The sequence below is a fragment of the Pteronotus mesoamericanus genome, unplaced genomic scaffold (genome assembly GCF_021234165.1).
Source record: "Pteronotus mesoamericanus isolate MK-2021 breed Mesoamerican mustached bat unplaced genomic scaffold, CSHL_Meso_final scaffold_167, whole genome shotgun sequence".
In the NCBI taxonomy this organism is placed as follows: Eukaryota; Metazoa; Chordata; class Mammalia; order Chiroptera; family Mormoopidae; genus Pteronotus; species Pteronotus mesoamericanus.
Window position 1 is genome coordinate 36,604,962 of NW_026555308.1, and position 24,775 is coordinate 36,629,736.

At 34.9% G+C, this 24,775-nt stretch overlaps 1 protein-coding gene across 2 annotated transcripts in view; it reads left to right on the forward strand.

The window, feature by feature from the left end:
* TRIM36 (tripartite motif containing 36) overlaps positions 1 to 22,802 on the forward strand; it is a 42,098-nt gene extending 19,296 nt beyond the window's left edge. The window contains exons 3-11 of one of the 2 annotated variants that reach the window (XM_054589329.1): positions 755 to 775; positions 1,763 to 2,088; positions 4,165 to 4,311; positions 9,766 to 9,861; positions 12,725 to 12,978; positions 13,207 to 13,331; positions 18,124 to 18,414; positions 20,593 to 20,890; positions 22,448 to 22,802. In XM_054589329.1, coding sequence (XP_054445304.1) covers positions 755 to 775; positions 1,763 to 2,088; positions 4,165 to 4,311; positions 9,766 to 9,861; positions 12,725 to 12,978; positions 13,207 to 13,331; positions 18,124 to 18,414; positions 20,593 to 20,890; positions 22,448 to 22,802 — 1,913 coding nt within the window. The remainder of the gene's footprint in view (positions 1 to 754; positions 776 to 1,762; positions 2,089 to 4,164; positions 4,312 to 9,765; positions 9,862 to 12,724; positions 12,979 to 13,206; positions 13,332 to 18,123; positions 18,415 to 20,592; positions 20,891 to 22,447) is intronic. The other variant, XM_054589330.1, reaches the window with a different exon arrangement.
* The last annotated feature ends 1,973 nt before the right edge of the window (positions 22,803 to 24,775 follow it).

The window sequence follows — 24,775 nt, forward strand, 5'->3', positions numbered from 1 at the left end:
TATGTTGTCAAACATCTTGGACTGTATTGCATGTTTTTAGAATTAGTACAAGAATATATTTTTTTGTAGGATTTTCAGATTTTTATGGGGCAGCTTTTTCGTGTGTGTTTAAAAATGTAAAGGTTAAAATATCTTTACTGGAGGTATTAAAAATATTCTGCATATGTGTTCCATAAGTAGCTTTCAGGGCCTAATGCCATCTTGCATGTTATAAAGTCAATTTAAAGGAATAGTATTGAGCTGATTGCCAGATTTTACCTGCACGTATATCATGCCAGGCATTTTTTAAGAAATTCTTTTCAGTGGTGATGTTAATGGCCAAGGCAATTATTATGTATAGCTGCTTAAAGATCTTTTCTAAATGTGGTATACTAAATTTAACCATTCACTTTTAATACTGGATACATGGCAGTATTAAAGAAGGCTGTAGTTTAAGAAGTTTGTGTTTATTTTTAGGTAGTTCTTTTGTGGGTAACTAAGATTACATACTCTAAGAATAGATTTATAAATGAGAGGAGGGACTGTGGTAAGCATGCACTTATGTTAAACGGACAACCCTGGATTCTTGTGAGCCTGTGGGTAAGGATTGTCATGTCTTGGTTTCTTGTTTGTTAAAATCAGAATAATACTGAACTGAAGTGTGATGTTTAAGGTAATTCATTGTACTGTGTATATGTTACAAAATTATTTGTAATACTTCTTGGGTAACTTTTGGCTTACTGAATGAAGTAACCTTAATGATTCTATTTTTCAGGTCATAAGAAGATACTAAATGGTTGGTCTCTCTTATAGTTAGTCGCTAGATTCTAGGTCTATGAATGAGCTTTTCACTCTTTTACTGATTGCACTCAATTAGCTAATGATTTTGCCTACTGAATTTTCCCAGATAAAACAATACTACCGTGGGAAACCCTCTATTGCAGTGGTTCTTTACAATTTTGTGGTCACATGTTTCTTTGAGAATCTGATAAAAGATATGGATTATGTAACCAGAAAATATGCATAGGTATAAATATGCAAAATTTGCATACAGTTCAAATAGTTTGAGCTCTTGATTGGAACCTAGTTGTGGAGCCCCAGGCTAAGGACTCCTGTTTTTTTATGTATGAATCACTTTTTAATCACACAGTGAGTATTGTGTTCATTTAAATGGAAGTCAAATTCCTTTGGATATGATATATAAAAATAAGTATAAATGTTAATTATATAATTTCAAAGATCCTGACCCTGTGTAGTATTGTATTATACGGGGGGGGGGGGCGTCCAGCACAAATAACGCCCCTTTTTTATTACAAAATCTTTTATTACAGAATCATAAGCATGTAGTTCTGTAACACAACGATATCATGCTCAAGCACACCATGTGACATTTTAGGTGAAATGTTCATATTAAAACTATAAATTATTACACCCATATTACTACCCTGCCAACCACACTCAAGCATGCGTTACTTCTGCTGGACCCTTTATATTTGGCCCATATATCTGTTTGATTTAAAATGGTTTTTATATGGGATTTACTGTAGAATATTTTCCTCTTTGGTTTCAATAATTGTTCAATAACTTGGGTCTGTCTTTTACTTACCAAGGGAAAATATTTTTTTAAAAAGTATTTTCAGAAAACAAATTGATTCAAAGGGAGCCACTTTGAGCATTCAAGTTTTGGACTATATTTGTAGATATATATTGTTCCAAAACATCACTCTTTTTTTCCTTCATTCTCCTACTGATGTAACTAAACAAGGACTTACTACTTACACAGGCTGGAAGCGCAATTCATTGACCCCTAGGACAACTACTTTTCCTTGCCCTGGCTGTGAGCATGACGTGGATCTTGGAGAGCGAGGAATCAATGGTCTCTTTCGAAATTTTACTTTGGAAACCATTGTTGAGAAATATCGGCAGGCAGCCAGGGCAGCCACAGCCATTATGTGTGATCTTTGTAAGCCACCACCTCAAGAGTCCACAAAAAGTTGCATGGACTGTAGTGCAAGCTACTGCAATGAATGCTTCAAAATTTATCACCCGTGGGGTACTGTCAAAGCTCAGCATGAATATGTGGGCCCAACCACTAATTTTAGACCCAAGGTAAGTGAAGTTTTATTAGAATAGTAAACTTAGTATTATAAAAGGAATTACTGCAAGTCTAGAGTTTGACAGTAAGAAGAAATAACTTTAAAAGCCTGTACAAGAAATTAAGGCCTAGTAGGTGGAGATATTTAGTGTGCTGCTAAATGTCCCCCCGGGTTAGAAGTACAACGTACTACAACACCATACAGCAATGCTCATAATGATAACTCTGAGGAATAGAAGGAAGGTGATCTCATATGTACTCTTTATGATTAAAATGGTTAAAGTTGAAAAGCGCCTGTGTTTTAATATGATATTTGCATAATTGTCTAAAAGTTAGCTAAAATTGTGCTATGAATAAATAGGTGTAATTACAGCCTAATATTCTGAAGTTTGTGATATACTACCTAGTATCTGACGTAGAATTTGCATTTCTTAAATATTATGGGTAATTTCTATAATAATGCTCAAACGAACTTTATGTATTATTATGTATTGTTTATGTATTATGTATTGCTAGTCCTTCTCTGTGACTGAAAGAATGGTTTTTGGGTATCTTCACTTATACTGCTTTCTGATTTATGTAGATTCTCAGTTAAAGTTCTTATTCCTTATAACCTAGTTACTGTGTATTAAAATCTATATTGTTGAGCATAAAACCTTAAATTTGTAATAGAAAAATAGGGGAAAAAAATCCCCAAAGTCTTGAAATTATGAGTTGAGTATTTACATCATATTAAATAGTGTAGTATACTGGTAGATTAAAACAAAATCTATGCTTCCATGTTCTGAATGACTCTTTTTTCAAACTATGTCGGTGTAGTAAGATTTATTAAATACCTTTCAATCCTCTGTCATATTCCTGTGTCATTTTAAATGCTCAAGGTCAGAGACTTTTAAAAATTTATGACTTCAACTTGGTGTTTACTTTTTTTTTTTAAATAAAATGTTGATAAATTTCATCATGAAAGAGTCTATGATTATTAAATAAATTATACTAGGCTTGGGTTTTATGAGTTAAGAATTCATGAAATTTTGAGTAAAAATTTTGAGTATAAATTGCAGACTTATTTTTTCTGTTTAAAATAAAAGAGTAATGAGAGAACTAAAGAAATAAGATTAGATTATATTGAGAAAAATCTTTTTTCTCCTAAGTTGTTAGTGTTATTCAATATAGTAAAATTCTAAAAAGGTTATTCTATAGAATATTTGCCTATAGCTTTGAGTTCTTATAATCATTCCTTGCAGAAAGCTAAACTTTATATATTACTTTAAATGTAGGGGCTTTGAGGATGTAGGATCTTGGACATACTAAAAAATTTGAAATCTTTTCCAGTTATTTTTCTCCAGGACCTTCATGTTAGTATTGGGACTTTCAAATTGGACGTATTTTTTTCTTTATAAATTATCAGAGCAGTTGTAATTGCTTAAAATTTGAACTGTTGGAATCATGGATAACTTTTTGATTTCATTAACATGCTAGTCTAAAGGAATCTCCCTTCCCAAATGAAAATCGTTCTATTTATGTAAATCTTCAAATGTACTTCTGATGATAGTTTACTGAGTAAAAGGTAAAAATTTAAGTAAGAAAAACACAATTCTAAATTTGGTGAGTGTGTGTGCAATTAATATGTAAAAGCAAACACATCTGGAAGCTTATATCATAAAGTGTTCCACAACTCTCCTAGTAGCAGATTTCTTTTGAGGATAGTAAGGCCTGGGTTCTTATAAGTTATTTCTTACGGTACCTTATAAAAATATTGATTATAATCATTAACAGTTGCCTTAGTCAGTGTTGTGAGAGCCTGGTTAGACATTCTGCTTAGGTCTAAAAGGAATTAAATTTTCACCATCTTATCACCAAGTGTAGGGGCAGTAACATCGCCATATTTAATATACTTTGAAATTGAGCAGTGGTAGTTCTAATATAGAGAATTTTCATATGATAAACCCAAATGCTTTTCTTTTTATACTTTATTCATTTAAATGGCTTGATTTAGTGATTATCTAAAGCAGATCTTTTTTATTTTTGGACTTGGAGTGTCCTGCAAGCTATGATGGCCCTTAATCACACTTTTATTCTTTGCTCAATAGATTTTAATGTGCCCAGAGCATGAAACAGAGAGAATAAACATGTACTGTGAATTATGTAGGAGGCCAGTTTGCCATCTCTGTAAGCTGGGTGGTAATCATTCCAATCACCGTGTAACAACCATGAGCAGTGCCTACAAAACCTTAAAGGTAGGACTTGTTTATTTTTGAAACTAAATTTTGATTCTTTACAACTTTATTTTACTTTATGCCTTTAACTTTTTCTTTATAAAATCAAGACTTGTTTTGTGGTCTGTTTTACTGAAATGAGTTAACAATGTAAATTGTTAATTAATGGTCTACTGATAGAGATTGTTAGGCAGTTCTTTGTCATACTGACGTACTAGTTCTGAACTCTGGGGAAAGAGACAGGGATGAAGGACACTTCATTATATAATCCACAAGTGAGCCCAGTGCCTGTGACATTGTGTGTATGGGAATGTCACCCTTTAAAGGACAGTTAACTATTTTAAGACATTTAATCCTTGTTACTTGTCTATAGAATTTTGTTTATTCTGGTGAGACCCTTGCTCGCTCCAAATGAGTAACTTCCTGTCTTTTAAGCTTATACATGGCCTTTTTAAAATAGCAAGGTAGGCAGTGGTGTAATGCTGTTTTTTTTTGTTTCATTCTTTTTTATTTTAAGCAATATTTTAAAAAGGAATGAAATCAGTGTATAAATCTACCATCCATTTTAACTTTTGTTTCTTTTCTAATAATATGTATGTGAATTTTGAGCTATATTTAATTTTTATTTATACATACAGTTTTATATTTTGCATTTTTATATGTCTATTATGCTCAATCTTTTACATTGAGTATGTGGATTACAGGTATAATTGTTTTATTGTCATTGTATATTACTTCTGTCATCTGTGTCATTACTGGGTCAGTTTTTTTTTTAATGCTCACCTGAGGATGTTTATTGATTTGAAAGAGAGAGGAAGGAGGTGGGGAAGGAAGGAGGGAGGGTGAGGGGAAAGAGAGAGAGAGAGAGAAACATCAATAAGAGAAACATCGATATGGGAGAGAAACATTGACCAGTTGCCTCCCATATGCGCTTCCAGCTGGTATTGAATCCACAGCCTAGGTAATGTGCCTGGTCCAGGGATGGAACCTGCAACCCTTTACGATGTCTCCAACCAATTGAGCGACCTAGCCAGGGCATTACTAGGTCAATTTTGATTGATATTTCTTCTCATTTTGATTTGTATCCCTCACTCCTTCGCGCGCCTGGCAGTTTTTGATTGGCTGCCAGGTACTGTAATTTTTCCTTGTTAGGTGCTGGATATTTTTGTGCCCTACAGATTCTTGAGTTTTCTTCTGATATGTGATTAAGTTGCTTACTTGGAAACAGTTGTTCCTCTTGGGCCTTGCTTTTAAGCTTTGTTAGGTAGAGCAGAGCAACACTTAGTTCTAGGGCTAATTTTAACAGAACTGTTGATGTAAGGAACCTTTCTTTACTCTTCCCAGTGCCCCATGAATTTAGTCTGGCTGGTAGTAAACAGGCACTATGCCAGTGTTGTGTGAGGTCCTGGAGCTGTTCCCTCTAATCCTTTTGGGTGATTCTTTCCCTGGCTTCTGGCAGTTTTCTCCCACTATGGATTGATCAGTACTCTCTTGACTAAATAAGGGGAACCCTTGACCATCTCTGGAGTTCCTTCTGTAGCCCTGTTCTTAAGAATCACACTTTACAAACTTTGGCCTACCCGGATTCTCAGCTTCATCTTTTCAACTCATTGGAGTCCTGGATCCATCTGAGTTCTTCTTTGCACCTGGCCTTGGAAACCTTCTCCAGACAGTACGCTGGGGGCAATCATAGGCTTATCTTGTGTACCATCTCTCAGAGTTCTTTGTTTCTTGATGTCCAGTGTCTTGAGAGCTCTTTCATATTTTCTGATGGCCCTTTAAATTTTTTTCAAGTGGGAGAGAAATTCCGATCATTGCTACTCTTATTATGCCCTCCAGTGGTAGTACCAGTGTTTGCTAATTAAATTTAATTTGGACACCTTTTTTGTTTGTTGCTTATTGGTTTGATCTTATATTAGTTGTCCAAAAATTATTTTACCTGGAGTGAAATCTTTGACAATAATATACACTTAAGTTAGTCCTTACATTCTTTTATTTCTCTCATATATGTTAAGACTTTTTAAAAAATAGACTTCATAATAGATTTTTCAGTTTCCAAAAGTAGTAATCAGATTGCCTTATATTGTCTTCCTTTTCACTTGGTTTTAGATTTTTAAGCTGGAAGCTACATGATACAGTCTATATTATCATGTTCACTTTTACTCACTGAAGTGTTGCAAAGAGAGAAGAGAAATAAATGGGTATCATACTGTATAGCTTTATCTCTGTGATTTGTCTGCTGCTTGTTGTAACTGTTGAAGCAGGGGCCAGGCTCCCTATCTACCTCTATCTGACCTGGCTTCGCATGCAGGTAGACTGTGTTGGAGTGTATGGCCTCTCAGGGTTATTACCAAGTTGTTCTGTGGATGGTGCCCTTTCAATTCTGGAAAGTGCTATTACTTTTGGGTGAACTGGCCTAAATAGTTAATAACTGAGAGGAGTAAGTGCTACTACTGGTAGTCTTCTGTTAGGTGACACCTGTATTTGTTTTTTTCCTTCCATATAATCATCTCTCCTGTTAATTTCCAGACATACAGAAGTGTGTAAACATAAACATTCAAAATAGAGCAGTTCCATCTTTTTTATAGCTTGCCTTTGCTTATTGACTTGTTCTTCCATAAGAGGGACCGATACAGAGATCTTCCCACCTCCCTCCATTGGGAACCCAGTTTACTCTTTCCTCTGACCACCTTGCACCGTTAAGGCTTATGAATTCTGTTCAACCGTGCAAAGGGGGCTGCAGTTGAGTATTCTCTGTCTTTCATCAGTCTGGCCACACCTCAAGACCGTGCCTCTCCTACTTCTCTGTCAGTGGATTTTCTAGGATTCTTTTCAACTTCTCACACAGCTGTGCAGTTTCTCATTAAGGAGAGTTGGTGGTTAGCTCATCTTCATTTGTCCACTCTATAGTTATATTTACAGTAGTTAACATTTTATGGAGGAATATTTCCTAAGGAATTTTTGCTATTTTTATTTTCCTTCATTCCTATAAATTTCTAGAAGGGCGCTGAGAATCTTGTTCAGGTACTGTTATTTCCTCTGGGTTTGTGATTTTAGGCAAATGATTAGAAAGTAGGACCTAGCAAAGTAGAAAATGTAAACATCCCTAGAAATAGTCCCCATTGAATGAGAAAGTAATATAGCTTTTGTACCTTAGGATATGTGAAATTTGTTGTGAATAGTATTGTCATGTTTGCTGACATAATTTGACACTTGACTAAAGTGTATCATGATATACCTTTTCCTCCCAACACTTTATTCTGAACATTTCAGATACATAGCAAAGCTGATATCACCTTTAAAATTATATAACCCATGAGAGCAAGGGACCATATTGGTTATATACTCTTCTCCTAGCCTGCTCATATAAAAGGTATTCAGAGAAATCGTTGAATGAAATTCTCTCTCTTCCTTCTCCTTTGTTTTGTTCACTCTAATGTTTCTTTGGGTACCTTTCATCCCAGGACCTGATTAAATAGGGAGGCAGTGGTTCTCAAACTTCGATGGGTATTAGAATCGCTTGGAACACTTGGTAAAACTACAGACACCAAGTCCTCTCCCACTTCAATGAGCTCAGGCCCCTGTACTCTGTATTAGTTGTCAGAGGCTGATGCACACAGCACTTGAGAACCACTGCTCTAGAGGAAAGCTTTTGAGCAATTTTGGGGTCCTTGAGCAGTCAGCCTCTGATCAGATCCTAGAGAACTGTGGCCCTAATGTATCTAAAGGATTTAAAACTGCTTCCCCCATTAAATGAACTTCTTGAAGATAGGATCCATGGTGGGGTTTTTTTTGGGGGGGGGGCACTTTACATTTTACTTTATCCTCACTTCTGGTGCTTAAACTTTTTGGAGACCTATGAATAAGTAGACACTGCTTTTTGGTTAAAATAGATCTAATCTAACACAGACTGCGTAGGTCTGAGGGGACAGGGAAGACTGGAGCCGTCACTTTCAGGCTGTCATTGGCCGGAGACTTTAAGCGTTACCGCTCACTGAGAGTGACCCCTACTGCTCTTAGACCTTAGACCATATTTCTGAATTCTGTCATCTATTCTTCTCTAGCCTTTCTTGTATTTCTAACTTAAGCTGTTTTAGAACCCAACCTACTTCGATTTAGATGGCCAAATTCTTCTCCTTGTTACTGTAGCTAAAAAGAGTGCCACCATCTGCACCTGATACTTCAAGTATCTTTGTGCCATGGTGCGTTCGACAGGGACATATAGGAGGAACTGTGCAGTGAGGAGGTTTTAGTTCAGTTACTGACTGTGAAGTTTGTACCCAGTGAGCTTTGGTTTCCTCCTCTGTAAAATGCTGCAAGGTTTTCTCTCTCTTTTGTTCTTATCATCCTAGTTTCTTTCTTGGACCCATCTTGCTTTTAGTCCTCAGAAATCTCGTTCCTTTACCAGATAGGTTCTTTCTCTGTCTCTCCAGTGAGCCATCAAGAAAACGCACTGTGTCTGATTTCTGGGTGTTCCAAAGAATTAAAGATGGCACCTGTCACTTTGATTTCTGCATACGTTCCCTTGTTGCATAGTCTGAGTAAAAAAAAGGAAGATGGAATATGTAGGAGACTAACTTCTTAAATTCCTGAAAGTTGGATTTCCGTCTCTTTTTATTTGTTTCTCACCCTTTTCATTCATATCTTCATCAGTGACCAAGAAATGCTCAGATCCTATAAATGCTGTAGTTTGGAAAGTGTTTTCAGAATGTTCTTATTCTTATTTAGATTGAATGCATTTGTCTGTTTTAACTTTGTACCATGGTGCTTCAGGGTTTTCTTGTATTGTTTTTTAATACACTTCAGGCATATTACATATTATTTTTTTCTGGGATGGACTGGGGATCTCCCCAAAACCTATGACATGATATTTATAATAAACTATACTCACTTCAAAATGGCTACCTTATAAACAAGTTACTCAGTAAGCTCTGGAAGTTTTATCAGCTCTATTTTTTATAAATCTGTATTTGCATTATTATGTATTATGTAATTATTTAATGAATACCCAGGCTGAGATAGGCTTTGAAGATTATCTTGGAAGGGTCTTTGTTACTATTTGCGGTGTGGGTGTGGGCGTGGGCGGGGTATGTGTGTGTGCAAGGGAATATAAAGTCTGGCAGTAAGTCACAAAGTTCAAATTGCTGCTCTTCCCTTTACTTAGAATAGAAGCCTTAGGAGGAAGACTTCTAGAAGTGAAAAGAGCTATCAAAATTGTACTATTTGTGTATTTAGGATTTTTAATTCATATGAACATTACTACATTGCTCTTTTTTCCAGCCTGCTTCTAATCTCTTACATATATTTGGGTCTCTGTCCTAAAGGCCAGAAACTGTTTGCCCTGGGTTAATAACTATAATTGCCATAGTCTGTTCATCATAGGCTAAAGAAGTACTGTGTAAAAAAAAAAGATTTTGCAAGGCCTGTGTTAAAATTCTATTTCTGTTTATTTGTGTTACTAATATGTTCCATCAGGAAAAGCTTTCAAAGGATATTGATTACCTTATTGGCAAGGAGAGCCAGGTGAAGAGGCAAATTTCTGAACTAAATTTGTTAATGAAAGAAACAGAGGTAAGTGATAAACTAGTTTGTATTTTCATCTAGATAATTATTTTTTAATATATAAAATTTGAGGGCTAGTATATGAGATGGGAGTACAAAATTACATTTCACTTCTGGTTTTCTGTGACTAGGACAACAAATATAAAATATAAATTATAATGCTGTGTGATCACTGATAGGATAGAGGTGAGTGATTAAATCATACTGGAACACAGGAAAGAATGACAAACTTTTTATGTGACAATTAAGGTCTCAAAAGTAGTAATGTATAGAAATGATAGCTTTTGCAATTATCTATATTTTACACAATTAACAGATCATATTTGAAAAATGTACTATGTATGGAAAAATAAAAGAACGAGGTGGATCTGTGCTTACGGATATGGGAAGATCTCGAGATTTTTTGTTAAGTGAGAAATCAAAATGCACATTGTGTATAGCATGCTACCATTAGTGTGATTAAAAATTCTATGCAATGTACATATATATTAGGTTGAATCTCATGTAAATGTTGATTTTTTTAAACTTCAAAAATGGCAATTTCATAGGGTTCAGCAGATGTATGTCTATATATTTGTAAACACAGATATTACAAAATATGTCTGGAAAGACACCTAAGAAATCAGTGACAGTGGTTGCCATCAGTGAAGGAAACTAGGCAGCTTGAAGTTATAAGCATTGGGGTTTACTTTTATGCCTTTTTTATCTTTTGAATTTGGGAGGAAAATTTCCCCCTCTCTATCCTGCTTTAGCTCTTCTGACTGGAATAATAATAAAACAATAAAATTGACACAAGACTAGGTTAACAGGAAAAAAAATCAATATGTGTGCACAGGAGAATCACAATATGATGGGAAAAAAGTGTACTTACGTATGGATAGGACCAGATTTGTTTAAAATTCCAAATATTCATTAATTTAATGCCTGTTTCTTTTGTCTTTGTAAAATAAATTGGAGAACCATTACTCCTTATCACTTTAAAAGTTATAATTCAAAAAGTATCCTGAATAGTATGAGACTGTTATTTCTTAAAAATTTTTTTCAAAGATGGGTTAAAATTATTGAGAAATTATGTGAATTCACACTAAATTACCAGTGTTGCTTGTTTTTAATACTTTTTCTAATATTCACTAATTGCATTTACCACTCTAAGGAAGTTGTTTTTCTATGTAATTTAAAGATGGAGCTTTATTTTTGTATTTTTGTCTGATTGGTATAATCAACACATAGCAAGTTACCACCTCGCTCCCAGATTATTAGGTTGCCTCAGGGATTGTCTCTTTGGTCATTTTAGGTTGATTTTACTCCGTTACTTCTCAGTCATGCTGTCCTTCAGAAATAAGGGAGACTCAATACATGTTCTGGAGTTTTTCATTTAGTATAGTGAAAATCGAGGAACGCAGGCATCAAGTATTCATGTAGACACAGATTCCATGGGAGTCTGGAGAAATTGTTTGCTGTATTTGCTGTGTAGAATGCACTCCCGTGTATAATGTGCACCCATGTTTTTGGCCCAATTTTCAGGAAAAAAAATCTTTCATTTTAAATTTTTAATTCAATTTTTTATTTATAGATAAAATCAATTACTATATTCCAGGGTATTATTTTGCATATGGATATCGTTATTGCTTTCTAGAGTTAACAGTTTTAACGCAAACATAAATAAAATAATTAAAAACACTTCCATAGATATAGAATTAATACTAGCCATTTATAATGTGCAACCTTATTTTTCCCTCAAAAATCTGGGCATAAAAGTGCACATTATACACGTCGTTTCTTTTTGTGCCTTCGACCTAAGCAGTATTTGTAATCGTATCAGTAAGGATTTTTTACAGTAGAGAATTTGTCTCTATTCTTGACTTTTACTCAGTGGTGATTGTGATACTGTCCTTTTTAAACCTATAATTATATTTAGCTGGAAAAAAATCTCCTTTTTAGCTGCAGATAATGGTATTTCTAGTTTAATGTCCTGATAGGTCATGGAAATACTGCCCCCTGTCACCGCACTCCGTCTCCTCCCATCACCCCCGTTTAAAAATAGCTTGGCTGTTGGCGTGGGGAAACAGAGAAGGGAATCTGGAAAGTTTTTTCTCTCATTATACATATTGGCCAGAAGTCATTGGAAAATGCACAGTGCACCTCTAGAATATATTTATAATGTATAATATAATGAGCTTTTAAGAATGTTCTTGGAGACCTTTTTCCTGCTGGCTGCTGCCGAGGGTCTCTTACGATGAGTGCTTACGAGTGCTTTGACGGTCGTATTTTCAAAATCAAGTTGATCTCTGATTTCATTGACATTAAAAAGGTTTAATAAGCACTACAGATAGGATCATGTTTTTGGACAACATAAAGGAATACTTATGTTGTACAGTGAAAATAATGTTTATTAACGGTATGTGGCATTGTGGTGAGCTTTATAACTTAGTAAAGGGTGTCATTTTACTGAGTTTTGTGGCTGTGGTTTACTTTTTTTAAAAAAATTAGAATAGGGTGGAAATGGTAAAAAAAAAATTTCTTTAATTAGAAATGAATCAACATATCCAGAATTGTATTTTCCCATGTCTTTGGTTAAGTCAGTTAATTTCTGCCTCAATTTTCTTTGCATACAAATTGGCGGTTATTTTCTTATTTAATTAAATACATTTATTGCTGAACTTTGAAGATTAAAAGCTTAAGGAAGGTACAATATAATAAAATTACAATGTATGTCTAAATAAAAGTTACTGATCATTCCTTGCCGATCATTCCTTGATGCCAAGTTTCAGAATCAGACAAAATTTATTTTCTTTACAATATTTGAGTTTGTTTTATTGAATTTTGGTTATTTTATGGAAAGACTGTTAATGCTTTGCTTGTTTTATAATAGTGTAATGGAGAGAGGGCTAAAGAAGATGCAATTACACATTTTGAAAAGCTCTTTGAAATTCTAGAAGAGAGGAAATCATCTGTTTTGAAAGCAATTGATGCTTCAAAGAAACTCAGATTAGACAAATTTCAGACTCAGATGGAAGAATATCAGGGGCTTCTAGAGAACAACGGACTTGTGGGATATGCTCAAGAAGTGCTTAAGGAGACAGATCAGTCCTGCTTCGTGCAGACAGCCAAACAGCTCCACCTCAGGTATTTTACTTTTAACCTAGAATCTCCTTAGCAATGTCATTAAATACTGCTCTATGTTCCACATTAGCCCTGAGTGGTTTGTTTATAATGGAGTTCGTTATGTGAAGCACCTCTTGCTTCACTCTCAATGTTGAGTGGTTTTCTTTTGTTTATCACATTGCAGATATTTAGTCTAATTTTCCTTTTCACTGAAGCATTGTTATGTAAATTATATCTGTTTGAATACAGAATCCAGAAAGCTACGGAATCTTTGAAAAGCTTTAGACCTGCGGCTCAGACTTCTTTTGAAGATTATGTTGTTGATACATCTAAACAAACAGAAGTTCTTGGAGAATTGTCCTTTTTCTCTAGTGGTGAGTTTTAATAACAGCAAAACCAGTCTTTTTTGTCTGCGTTTGCATTGTGTAGAAAAAACAAATTCTCTTCAGTTGGACATTATGAAGCAGCATCTCAGTTGCTCAGAACCATTGTATCTTAAAATCATATTGTATTTATGTGTTTAAAATTTTTTATACACAAAAACCATATTCCTTTGGTTTGTGTTTTTAAACATTGTGTAGATGACATCAAATTGTATGTATCCTTTTTGTAAGTTGCTTTTATAAAAAATTAAGATAAATATATTTTTTAAAGATTTTATTTATTTATTTTTAGAGAGAAGGGAAGGGAGGGAGAAAGAGGGAGAGAAACATCAATATGTGTTGCCTCTTCAGCGCTCCCTACTGGAATCCTGGCCTGCAACCCAGGCATGTGCCCTGACTGGGAATCAAACCAGCGATCCTTTGGTTCACTGGCTGGCACTCAATCCACTTAGCCACACCAGGCAGGGCTTAAGATAAATATATGATAACACACAAAATTCTGGTTTAAAGCTATATTTTAATTGTTTATATTATTTCATTTTGTAAATCTTTTCCCTACTGGGAGACAATTGTTTCTGTTTTTTCTCTTATTGTAAACAGTGTTGTATTGAACATCTTCTACAGTGGTTGTATGTGTATGTGAGTTTCTCTGGGGCAGAAACCTAGATATATTCAGCTTCAAAGTGACTCTTAAGATGATTCACTGTTTACCTTGCTACATTAGTTTGCTCGGGCTGCCAAAATAAAATATCTAGAGTTGGGTGCCTTAAATAACAGAAATTTATTTTCTTACAATTTTGGAGGCTAGAAGTCTGAGATCAAGATGTTGGCAGGGTTGGTTTCTTCTTTTTGGGCTTGCAAATGATCATCTGCCTGTGTCTTCACGTGGTCGTCTCTCTATACATGTGTCCAAATTTTTTTTATCAGGACACTAGTCATGTTAGTCATATTGGATTAGGGCCCCTCTAATGACCTCATTCTAACTTAGTTTATCTTTTTAAAGAACTTATCTCCAATAAAGTAACATTTTGAGGTGCTAAGGATCAGAACTTCACATGAATTTTTTTGGAGGGAGCACAATTCAGCCCATGAGACTTAATTATGTTTGTGTTTTGCTGCTCCCCAGCAAGGAGTTCTTCCTTTCCTCTTTTTTTCTCACCTTTTCATCCCTCTTAGATTTCTCTTCTAGTGACGGTGAACAATTACAGTCCTTAGAAGGGTACATTTACAGTCTAATTACTATATAGGTATACGTGTTTGGATTTGTATATTCAATCAATCAAAGAAAATTTGTCTTGTTAAAAGTTAAAAACTCTGAAGGATCATTTCTGTGACCTCCTTTCTTTTCCAGTCTATACCTGAGTCTCCTTTCAGATACATACCCATCTTGTTTATTATGACTGTCTCATCTTGTTTATTATTGACTGTCTTGCTTTTCCAGATACATATTTGTTACTCTTTCAAATGTGATTCTACTTCATATCCTGTACTCTCTTTTTTCCCAAAAGGTGTACTTGAATTGGTTTTCACATACGCTAGTTTACTTAGTAGTACAAGATCCTACTTCCCCTGGGGATCCCAAAACAGTCATTGAAAAGATAAGGTGGAAGGTGGGTAATCTTGGGTTATCCAGGATATAGCAGTGGAAAGTTGGCACCCAACTTCTGGCTGATGGATGTCTCCTCATTTTTTCCTGCATGCATATATTTTTAGTAAGCCATGTTTCAAAAAAAGAAAGGGATATCTGGTGGGTCATACTAGTCATGTGATTTTGTAACTAGTGTTTTCATTCTTTTCACTTTAAAATATGTTTTGGATGACTTCCTAGATCTCATTATGGTTGCATAAATGCATCATACCCAGAAATGCCTATACATTGCTACATGTAGCTGTGGGATAAAGAGAAAAGGACACTCCTCCTGTTCCATTTCATATACTTCTCTGTGATTTGATAAAAGTGTATGTTCGTTTATAAGTGTGTGTGTGTACATGTATAACTTCTATAGCATATTTTTACCATATGACCCAAATAGGTAAACTTATTGAAATTCAGTGTATGGAAAGGATTATGGATCTGCACAATGATTTAGCTGTAATATATTTTAACCATATCTTTAGTGAAAAATTAGAAGCATGTTTCTGAAAACAGTTAACGTTGATACATCCATACAGTGGAATGCTACTGAGAGAAAAATATTGGCAGGATCTACACAAAATTATTGTAGTGATTATCTTTGAGTTAAATTTTTTGCATGTTTTATGGTGTTGCAGAATTTGAGTCTTCAATTTTTGTCTTATTTTTCATTCTTTTTTCAGTTATAAACATAAATATGCCTTTTAATTTTATTTTTTAAGTATATTTTACTGATTATGTTGTTACAGTTGTCAAATTTTTTTCCCCCCTTTATCCCCCTCCACCCTGCACCTCCCTCCCACCAGCATTCCCCACGCCCTTAGTTCATGTCCATGGGTTGTACGTATAAGTTCTTTCTTTGGCTTCTCCATTTCCTATACTATTCTTAACCTCCCCGTCTATTTTGTACCTGTCATTTATGCTTCTTATTCCCTGTACTTTTTCCCCCATTCCCTCCCTTCTTCCTCCCTGCTGATAACCCTCCATGTGATCCCCATTTCTGTGACTCTATTCCTGTTCTAGTTTGCTAATTTTTTTCCCCTTAGGTTCAGTTGTTGATAGTTGTGAGTTTGTTGTCATTTTACTGTTCATAGTTTTGAACATCTTTTTCTTAGATAAATCCCTTTAACATTTCATATAATACGGTCTTGGTGATGATGAACTCCTTTAACTTGACCTTATCTGAGAAGCACTTTATCTGCCTTTCCATTCTAAATGATAGCTTTGCTGGATAGAGCAATCTTGGATGTAGGTCTTTGCGTTTCATGACTTTGAATACTACTTTCCAGCCCCTTCTTGCCTGTAAGGTTTCTTTTGAGAAATCAGCTGATAATAGTATGGGAATTTTCTTTTGTAGATAACTTTCTTATTTTCTCTTGCTGATTTTAAGATTCCTTATCCTTAATCTTGGGTAATTTAATTATGATGTGTCTTGGTGTGTTCCTCCTTGGATCCAACTTGTTAGCCTTGCAGGTCCATTTCCTTTGCCAGATTGGCAAAGTTCTCCATTATTTTTTCAAATAAGTTTTCCTCTTCTCTTCGTCTTCCTTCCTCTTTCTCTTCCTCTTCCTTCCTCTTCCTCTTCTCCTTCTGGCACCCTTATGATTTGGATGTTGGAATGTTTAAAGTTGTCCCAGAGGTTCCTAAACCTTTCCTCATTTTTTTGAATTCTTGTTTCTTCATTCTGTTCTAGCTGAATGTTTATTTCTTCCTTCCATCCCAAATTGTTCATTTGCATCCTGGTTTTCTTCTCTTCACTGTTAGCTCCCTGTATATTTTTATTTATCTCACTTTGTATAGCCTCCACTTCTTCCTTTATTTTTTGACTGTACTTAGTCATTTCTGTGAGCATCCTGATTTACCAGTGTTTTGAATTTTGCATCTTATAGGTTGGCTATCTCCTCATCGCTTAGTTCTTTTTCTGGAGTTTTGATCTTTTCTTTCATTTGGGCCATATTTCTTTGTTTAATCTCACCTGTTATGTTGTAAGGGGTGAAACCTTAGGTATTTACCAGGGCAGTGCATCCCACTTGGCTGTGTTGTGGTGTTGCCTGTGGGGGAGGGGCCAAGGAAGGAATAATGCTGTTTGCTTGCTTGGCTCGGCTCTCACCCCAATTTCCATCAGTTCCCTCACTTCCCACAGGAGGATTGTGCCCTTTCAGGTGCTGATTCCTAGGTGGGTGGGATTGTGTACCTTCGAGGACCCCATGGACCTATCCAGTGGACTCTCCTGAGAGACTGGCAGTTTCTCCCGCACCACAACCCCAATAGGTATTTATAGCCAGAGGTTTTGAGGCTTTCTTTTCCCACGCTGGAACCTTGGATTGCATGGCCTATTTCAATCCCCAGTTGTTTTCCCTGTTTATCTGCACGTGAATGTGGGACCACCTGGTCCACCAGCTCCTGCCTTGCTGAGTGTCCTCTCTGCCCAGGGCTGCCCATCTCTGCCCCTCCTACCAGTCTGGATGAATGTTTTTCTTTAACTTCTTGGTTGTTGGACTTCCATACACTGATTTTCTGGCAGTTCTGGTTGGTTTTTGTTTTTGAATTGGTTATCATCTCTTTTTGGTTGTGTGGGGAAGCAAAGCATTTCTACCTATGCCTTCATCTTGGCCAGAAGCTACATACACTTTTTTAAATCTCTGTTTTATTGTTTGTGAAAAATTTTGTGATAAGAACACTTACCATGGCAATCTATCCTTTTAGCATATTTTAAGTGTGGGATACCGTAGTTGACTAGGTCCACTGTTGTAGTGCAGATCTTTAGAGATTATTCATCTTGTTTAACTGGAACTTCATGCCTGTTGATTAGTAACTGCCCATTTATTCCTCCTCCCCGGCCCCCGGCCCCTGGTAAGCACCATTGTAAGTCTTTGATTTTATGAATTTGACTCTTCTAGATACCGTGATCGTGCAGTCAGTATTTGTCTTTCTGTGTCTGGCTTATTTCACTTGTCATGTCTGCAGTGTCCGTCCATGTTGTAGCACATGCAGGAATTATTCTTTTTCTCATACGCAGAATTGTAAATTTAGAAAATTGGATAGTACAGAAATCATTTAAGTATTGTCAATACATCATTTTCATTAAGGAAAAATATAGGTTCTTTAATGATATTTTAACATTGTTTTCTATTTCATAATATTTTTCAGGCATAGATGTGCCAGAGATCAATGAGGAACAGAGCAAAGTTTATAACAGCGCTTTGATAAATTGGCACCATCCAGAAAAGGATGAAGCTGATAGCTATATCCTCGAATATCGGAAGATTAATAGAGATGAAGAAATGTTGTCTTGGAATGAGATAGAAGTTTGTGGCACAAGTAAAGTTATTTCAGAACTTGAGAGTAACTGTAAATATGCTTTCAGAGTAAGAGCCTACAAGGGTTCAATGTGCAGTCCTTGCAGCAGAGAATTGATTCTTCATACTCCTCCAGCTCCAGGTATTGTTACCATTGGGAATAAATAGAGCATAGTGTTGGAAGAGAACTTGATTAAAAAAACAAACTAATTAATGTCTCTATGTAGACCTACAATGATTTAGAAATAGACTGATTACATGAATTTCACCGTGTAGGCTGAAGAGAATATTAGATTTTTGAAATCTCAGTTTATAGAAATCTCTAGAACATAGGATCTAGGTAGATATTTTAAAAATTTATGGGTATAATATGAAACATAATCTTGATTACATTAATTTAGACTTGTCTGAATTTTCTAATGCAGAGATTTATAGGAGGACATGCACATGGGGGTCTTTTAGAACCATGTGGATAGTTTTCTTTCCATGTTAAGACTCCTCCTGCCCAGCTACCCTCCCTCCGCCTTTCAAGTTAAAACCCACTGATGCTACTTACACAGTGTCTTTAAATTTTTATAGAATGGGAATGATTTATAGCGTAGTTGACATTCACTACAATGTCTGCATGGACAAGAGACACTTATAACAGGTTGTGCTCATTGTGGTTTGCAGGAAAACATTTTTTCTTATTGGTCACTGCCTTAGAGTTTCTGTCCATTGATTTTTAGACCGCATTGCTCTTGCCCATTTTTAGTGGCTTATCTATCCATATTTTTTGCAGTCTGTCCGTCCTCCTCTTTTTGTTCCAAGTGTACATATCCACTATTTGTTTTTCATACACATTGTGGCTAACTAAAAAAAATTAGGATGTAAATAAATAGGGAGGGTTAAAATTAGTTTTCTTGAATCTTAGTAAAACCCAATAGAGAGTTTTAGGATGGATTTGCAGGTACAAAATAAATATTTTATAGTTTACACAGTTTCAGCTGTCTTTTTCAGTCTCTGACTGAAAGTAGAAGAAAAAAGAAACCTGAACTAGCTGCTGTTTTCAGTAACATAGTAGAGGGGGAAGGAGGAAAGGAAGTGTAAAAAGCTGTCTTCCTTTTCTCTGAGAGAAGCCATTATGAATATGGTGACCATATATATTTATTTTTGCAGACTAGGAGACTTTTGAGACCAAAAGGAAGCATGACTTACCATGTTGGGACAATAGACATTACCAGGAAGAATGGTCAGCTACATATGGAGAATGCTTTTAGTTAGTAGACAGTTTTGAAAGATGTGGTATAATAAAGTTAAAATTTGCCATTTTAACAGTTGTTTAAAAATTTTTCAATTGCAGCTGACATACATTATTATATTAGTTTCACATGTACAGCCCAGTGGTGCATAGGTCAGTAGCATCGAGTACAGTGACAGTGTCGTGCAACAGCCACCACTCACATCTCCAGAATTTTTTATTTCTTCCAAACTGAAACTCTCTGCCCATTAAACAGTAGCTCCCCATTCTCCCTCCCTGCAGAGCCTGGTAACCTCTCTTCTACCTTCTGCCTCTATGAATGTGCCTATTCTAGGTATTTCATATAAGTAGGTTCATGTAATCCTTGTGTGACTGGCAGATTTCAAGGGTCATCCATGTTGTAGCATGTATCAGAATTTTCTTCCTTTTTTTAGGCTGAATAATATTCCATTGTACATGTATAGCCTGCATTTCCTTTATCCATTCATCTGCTGATGGACATTTGGATTGCCCCCAGTTTTGGGCTGGCAGCCAGTGTTACACTTAATGGATTTGAGTTGATAGAGACTTATGAGAAGTGGTGTTACCTCCATGTCTCTCTGACAGGTGTTTCTGTGAAAACACAGAAAGCCTGTGTTTTCTTTTTTTATACGGTACACTGTCACATCGGCCATATTGATGAATAAGGAAAACACATTATTAAAATGGCTTTTATTTTTCAAATTTATAAAATTTGGAGTAAATAAAAAATACTAAAATGTATACCCCTTTATTTTAGTGGTAAAAGACAGACACAGTAGTGTGAAATGCTTAGGCTAGATTTGCTATCTATTCCAAGCAACCACATTCATAAATTTTCTCATATTTAAAATATTTTCTTCTACCTTTGCGGTTTCTGAAGATTTTTAGGTGTAGAGAATTTACTGGAAGTTATTTCTGAGTTGGGGTTTTGGTTGTCATAGTTTGGTCTTGGGTCGTACATATATCTTGTCTCTTTTCAGTAATTTCTCTTTGAAAAAACTGTAAATTATAAAAATGCTAATAAATATTTCTCAGACTAATTTTAAGCTTTATCTACAGTGTTCAGTTTTCTCTTTGATGAAAAATGTGGCTATAATAATGAACACCTCTTGTTGAACTTGAAGAGAGACCGTGTAGAGAGTAGAGCTGGATTTAATCTTCTGCTTGCTGCGGAACGTATCCAAGTGGGTTGTTACACAAGTTTAGACTACATCATCGGAGATGTCGGAATTACAAAAGGAAAGCACTTCTGGGCCTTTCGTGTGGAACCGTACTCATACCTGGTAAAAGCGGGAGTTGCTTCCAGTGAGAAACTGCAAGAATGGCTCCGTTCTCCCCGGGATGCAGTTAGTCCAAGGTACATTTTTTTTTATTCATATAGAACTTGATAATTCTTTGAAAAGTAAACATCCTCATTTAGCATGATAAGCTTGAAAAATAGACCTGGATTTACTCATTACATTTCCAGTACATTTTTTAGATTCAGGAGTTTGGGCTATGTTTATGTAGTTGGCTAAGAAAATAAGTCAGGCTCCTTTATTCACTCAGGGAAATAATGAGATTTAGCAGTTAATTCATGATACCATGTTTTGGATGCCTCTTGATTATGATAGGGCTTTGCAGTTTTAAGTTTTGAAAGTCCTATCAGTTACCTTAATTTTGTGATAAAAATTACTCACCTATATAGTGAAATGCCTCTAATTGCCACACTTCACAATTGATACACATTGTTCTTTTGTTTTGGGGCACAGTATCTTTAAACGTCCCATCAATCCTTTACAAAGTTAGGTCGTGGCAAACATGTTTCCACAGCAGAAAATTTCAATTTTTTAAAAGATTATTTAATGGAGAATGTGTGGTTTAATTTTTTTAGATGGTATAAGGTGAACTAACTCAGACAAATAATTTTTGACCACTTACATGAACGGAATTCCAGGTTAATGTGAGTGATAGGAAAAATTTTTGCACAAAGATGGGAAATTGACATAACAATGAAAGTTGTGTTAGAGAAAAGGTTAATTAAACCTAGTGGCATGTCCACTTGATAGACTATTATTCGTACTAATTATATTTAAAAACTGTGTAACATGTGGAATGTTAGAAGTATAAAACACTAAAATGGTTGATGTTATAGGATCACAAATATATAAAAAAATGCATAGAAAAAATGGAAGGAACTTGATATCAAAATTATCTATAAGCTGCTACTGTTTTATACTATGGGGGGAACCCCCTTCATAATATTTGCTAACATTATAGATCCATGTAGAAATTTCAACTGGGAGATAAAATTCTTTGGAAGAGAATGAAACATGCTTTTTTTCTTCTGTATTATTATGCAGTATCTATTTATTACTTTTAAGCCTCACCTGAGGATATGTTTGTTGATTTGAGAGAGAGAGAAAAAAATTGATTGGTTGCCTCCCGTATGTGCCCCAACTGGGGATTGAACCTGCAACCTTTTGGTGTATGGGGTGATGCTTCAGCCAACTGAGCTACCTGGCCAGGGCTATTTATTTAGTGTGTAATTCCTTGGATTAGGGCACACATTTTGGTTTCGTATTTCCTTACATATGATTGTATGCTGTAAATATTTAATCTTTGACGAGTCATTCAGTCCTTGCCCTACTGCTTTATTTTTGATAGGTCAAAGTTACTTTTTAGGTTCTCCTCTGTGTATACACATCTAGGTAAAAGTGGATAATGTTCTAAGACAGAATTTGGGGGCGAGTGTGTTGTTATAATTCTGAATGACAATGAGTAATCCTTATGTTTTTGTTTTAATAGAAAGCTTTTGCTATATAATTTATTTTAATTTTAAATCAGTGTATATTGTCTTGTAAAATGTTTCAGCGAAACTTGAAGGCCTGTGGATAATGATACAGATAAGATTCTCCTCTGTGTTGTGTTTCAGATATGAGCAAGACAGCGGGCATGACAGTGGAAGTGAAGATGCCTCTTTTGATTCTTCACAGCCCTTTACATTAGTTACTATAGGCATGAAGAAATTTTTTATACCCAAGTCACCTACTTCTTCTAATGAACCAGAAAATAGAGTTCTTCCCATGCCAACAAGTGTAGGGATTTTCCTTGACTATGATAAAGGCAAAGTAAGTTTCTATGACATGGATCACATGAAATGCCTTTTTGAGCGCCAAGTGGACTGTTCGCATACGATGTATCCAGCATTTGCATTAATGGGCAGTGGAGGAATACAACTTGAAGAACTCATCACAGCAAAATACCTAGAATACCAAGAGGACGTGTAATTTAAGCATCTGATGTGACTTAGAATGAAAAATGTAAGCAAAATAATGCCTTGGTATTAACCTTCGTAACTAATTACATATCATCTAAGTATTCGGTCGCCACACTTGTCATTTGTGTATGTTTCTTCTTCAAACACAGAAAACCTAAACAGCCTTACCTCTTCCGTGTCACTTTTCTTTCTGCCTTTCACAGATAGTTAACACTGACATGTTTTTCTTTTCTATGAACAGGAAATCTAATTTATTTGTATTAGCTGGTGTTGCTAATGTTTCCATTCCTTTTTTGGGGGAATGCATACAAATGTATTTATTAAGCTTCTTTTGTGTTTGGTTTTTAATTTTTATATCATGTTTATGTCCTAGGATGTTTTTAAAATGCCTTATGGATAAAAATTAGTATTAAGCATTGTATCTTGCATTTGTTTTTAAAAGGAAAACAAAGGTATAGATAGGGAAAAAGAAAAGACCATAGAAATGGTAATATATTTAAATGGAAAATTATGTATTTTGAGATGTGTAATGAATATTAAGGGTGTATTGCCTGGAAAATGAATACTTTTTTTTTTAAAGACAAATTGTATTCTTGAAGACAATTAAAAACATTTTCTTAGCTGTGATGCCCATTTGTATATGTACAGTAAACATAGTTTCTTGCAGGAAACACGAAGTTAGTGGTTAACACATTAAGCTCTTCATTTTATATAATTTTTTTCCAGAAAAACTTGTCTTCAGTTTTCTTAGTTGCTCTATGAAAATATTTGCGCTTTAATTATTTTTCATAAATATTAGTGAAGATACATGGATATTTGTCATATTTGGTTTTTTATCCCCTTATGATTTTCATTTTTTGGGCACAAATATTGCATATCTGATTGTCCTGGTTTATGTTTACATATTTAAAAAGTTCACGATATATTTTTAGTGTAATTAAATATATCGTAAGATGTGGAATAACTTAATGGGTCAGCTGTATGGCATTTTCTGGGGCTCATTGATTGGTAATGAACATTGGTAATAATAAGCAAGTAAAAATACAAATTTAATTGTTTAGGAGTAATAACTAAAGTCATAATGACTGTGTATCTTAATTTGAAGAATTGCTTAATCTAAATTTTATGTTCATTTTTGAGACCTGTTTTTTTCTTAGCTTGTATTTAAACTGGTTTGCTTTTTTGAAGTAAAAATATTAGAAACTAGACTTACGCATTTTAGTCCTCATCATTTTGGAATGCTTTTGACATCTTAATAGACTAACAAACACTCTTAGGCCTTTTTTCCTATATATTTTTTAATAGAAATATTTTATTCAGGTTGGTAGCACAAAATTAGTCCTCTCCTCCCCGCCCTCTTTCTCTCTCACACACCCCCCCCCAAAATAGAAAATATCATGGAGAATTTCAGTGTTTCGTAGGCTGTGTTACTTCCCCGCTAATGAAGAGCACTTTATGACATAGGCTAAACTAAACAAATATGCAGTGTTATGTGGATCATTGTGCAATAAAACTGCTAAAGTCACATGTGAAGTAAAGCTTGATAGTCTCAAGCCTGGGTAAGCACACATCATGTAGACATTTTAAATATAAGGCTTTAGTAGGAATAGGAAAGCTGTTTAAAACATTGTATATTTGTATATAAATTGTTCTTGATGTCTTTCATTTTTAATAAAAGTTAGAATTACATCAAGTGTAGTTATTGAAATCTTTATTCTAGGAATTCTCAGTCTGTTTATATGGAAAATGGAAGCAAATTATTTATGAAAAGATGTTTAGCTGAATATATTAACTTAGAGCTAAAGTTTTAGATAAAGTTATTTTGGGCATTTAATTATTAGCTTTAATTCTTAAGGAAGTGATCATTAGAAAAATTTAACATGAAACTAATTTACTTCTATTTATCATTTTGTTTAATTTTTCTGATTCATAATAGATCAAATTTTGATCAGATGAGTGGCTCTTTAGTTCACATTTACAATC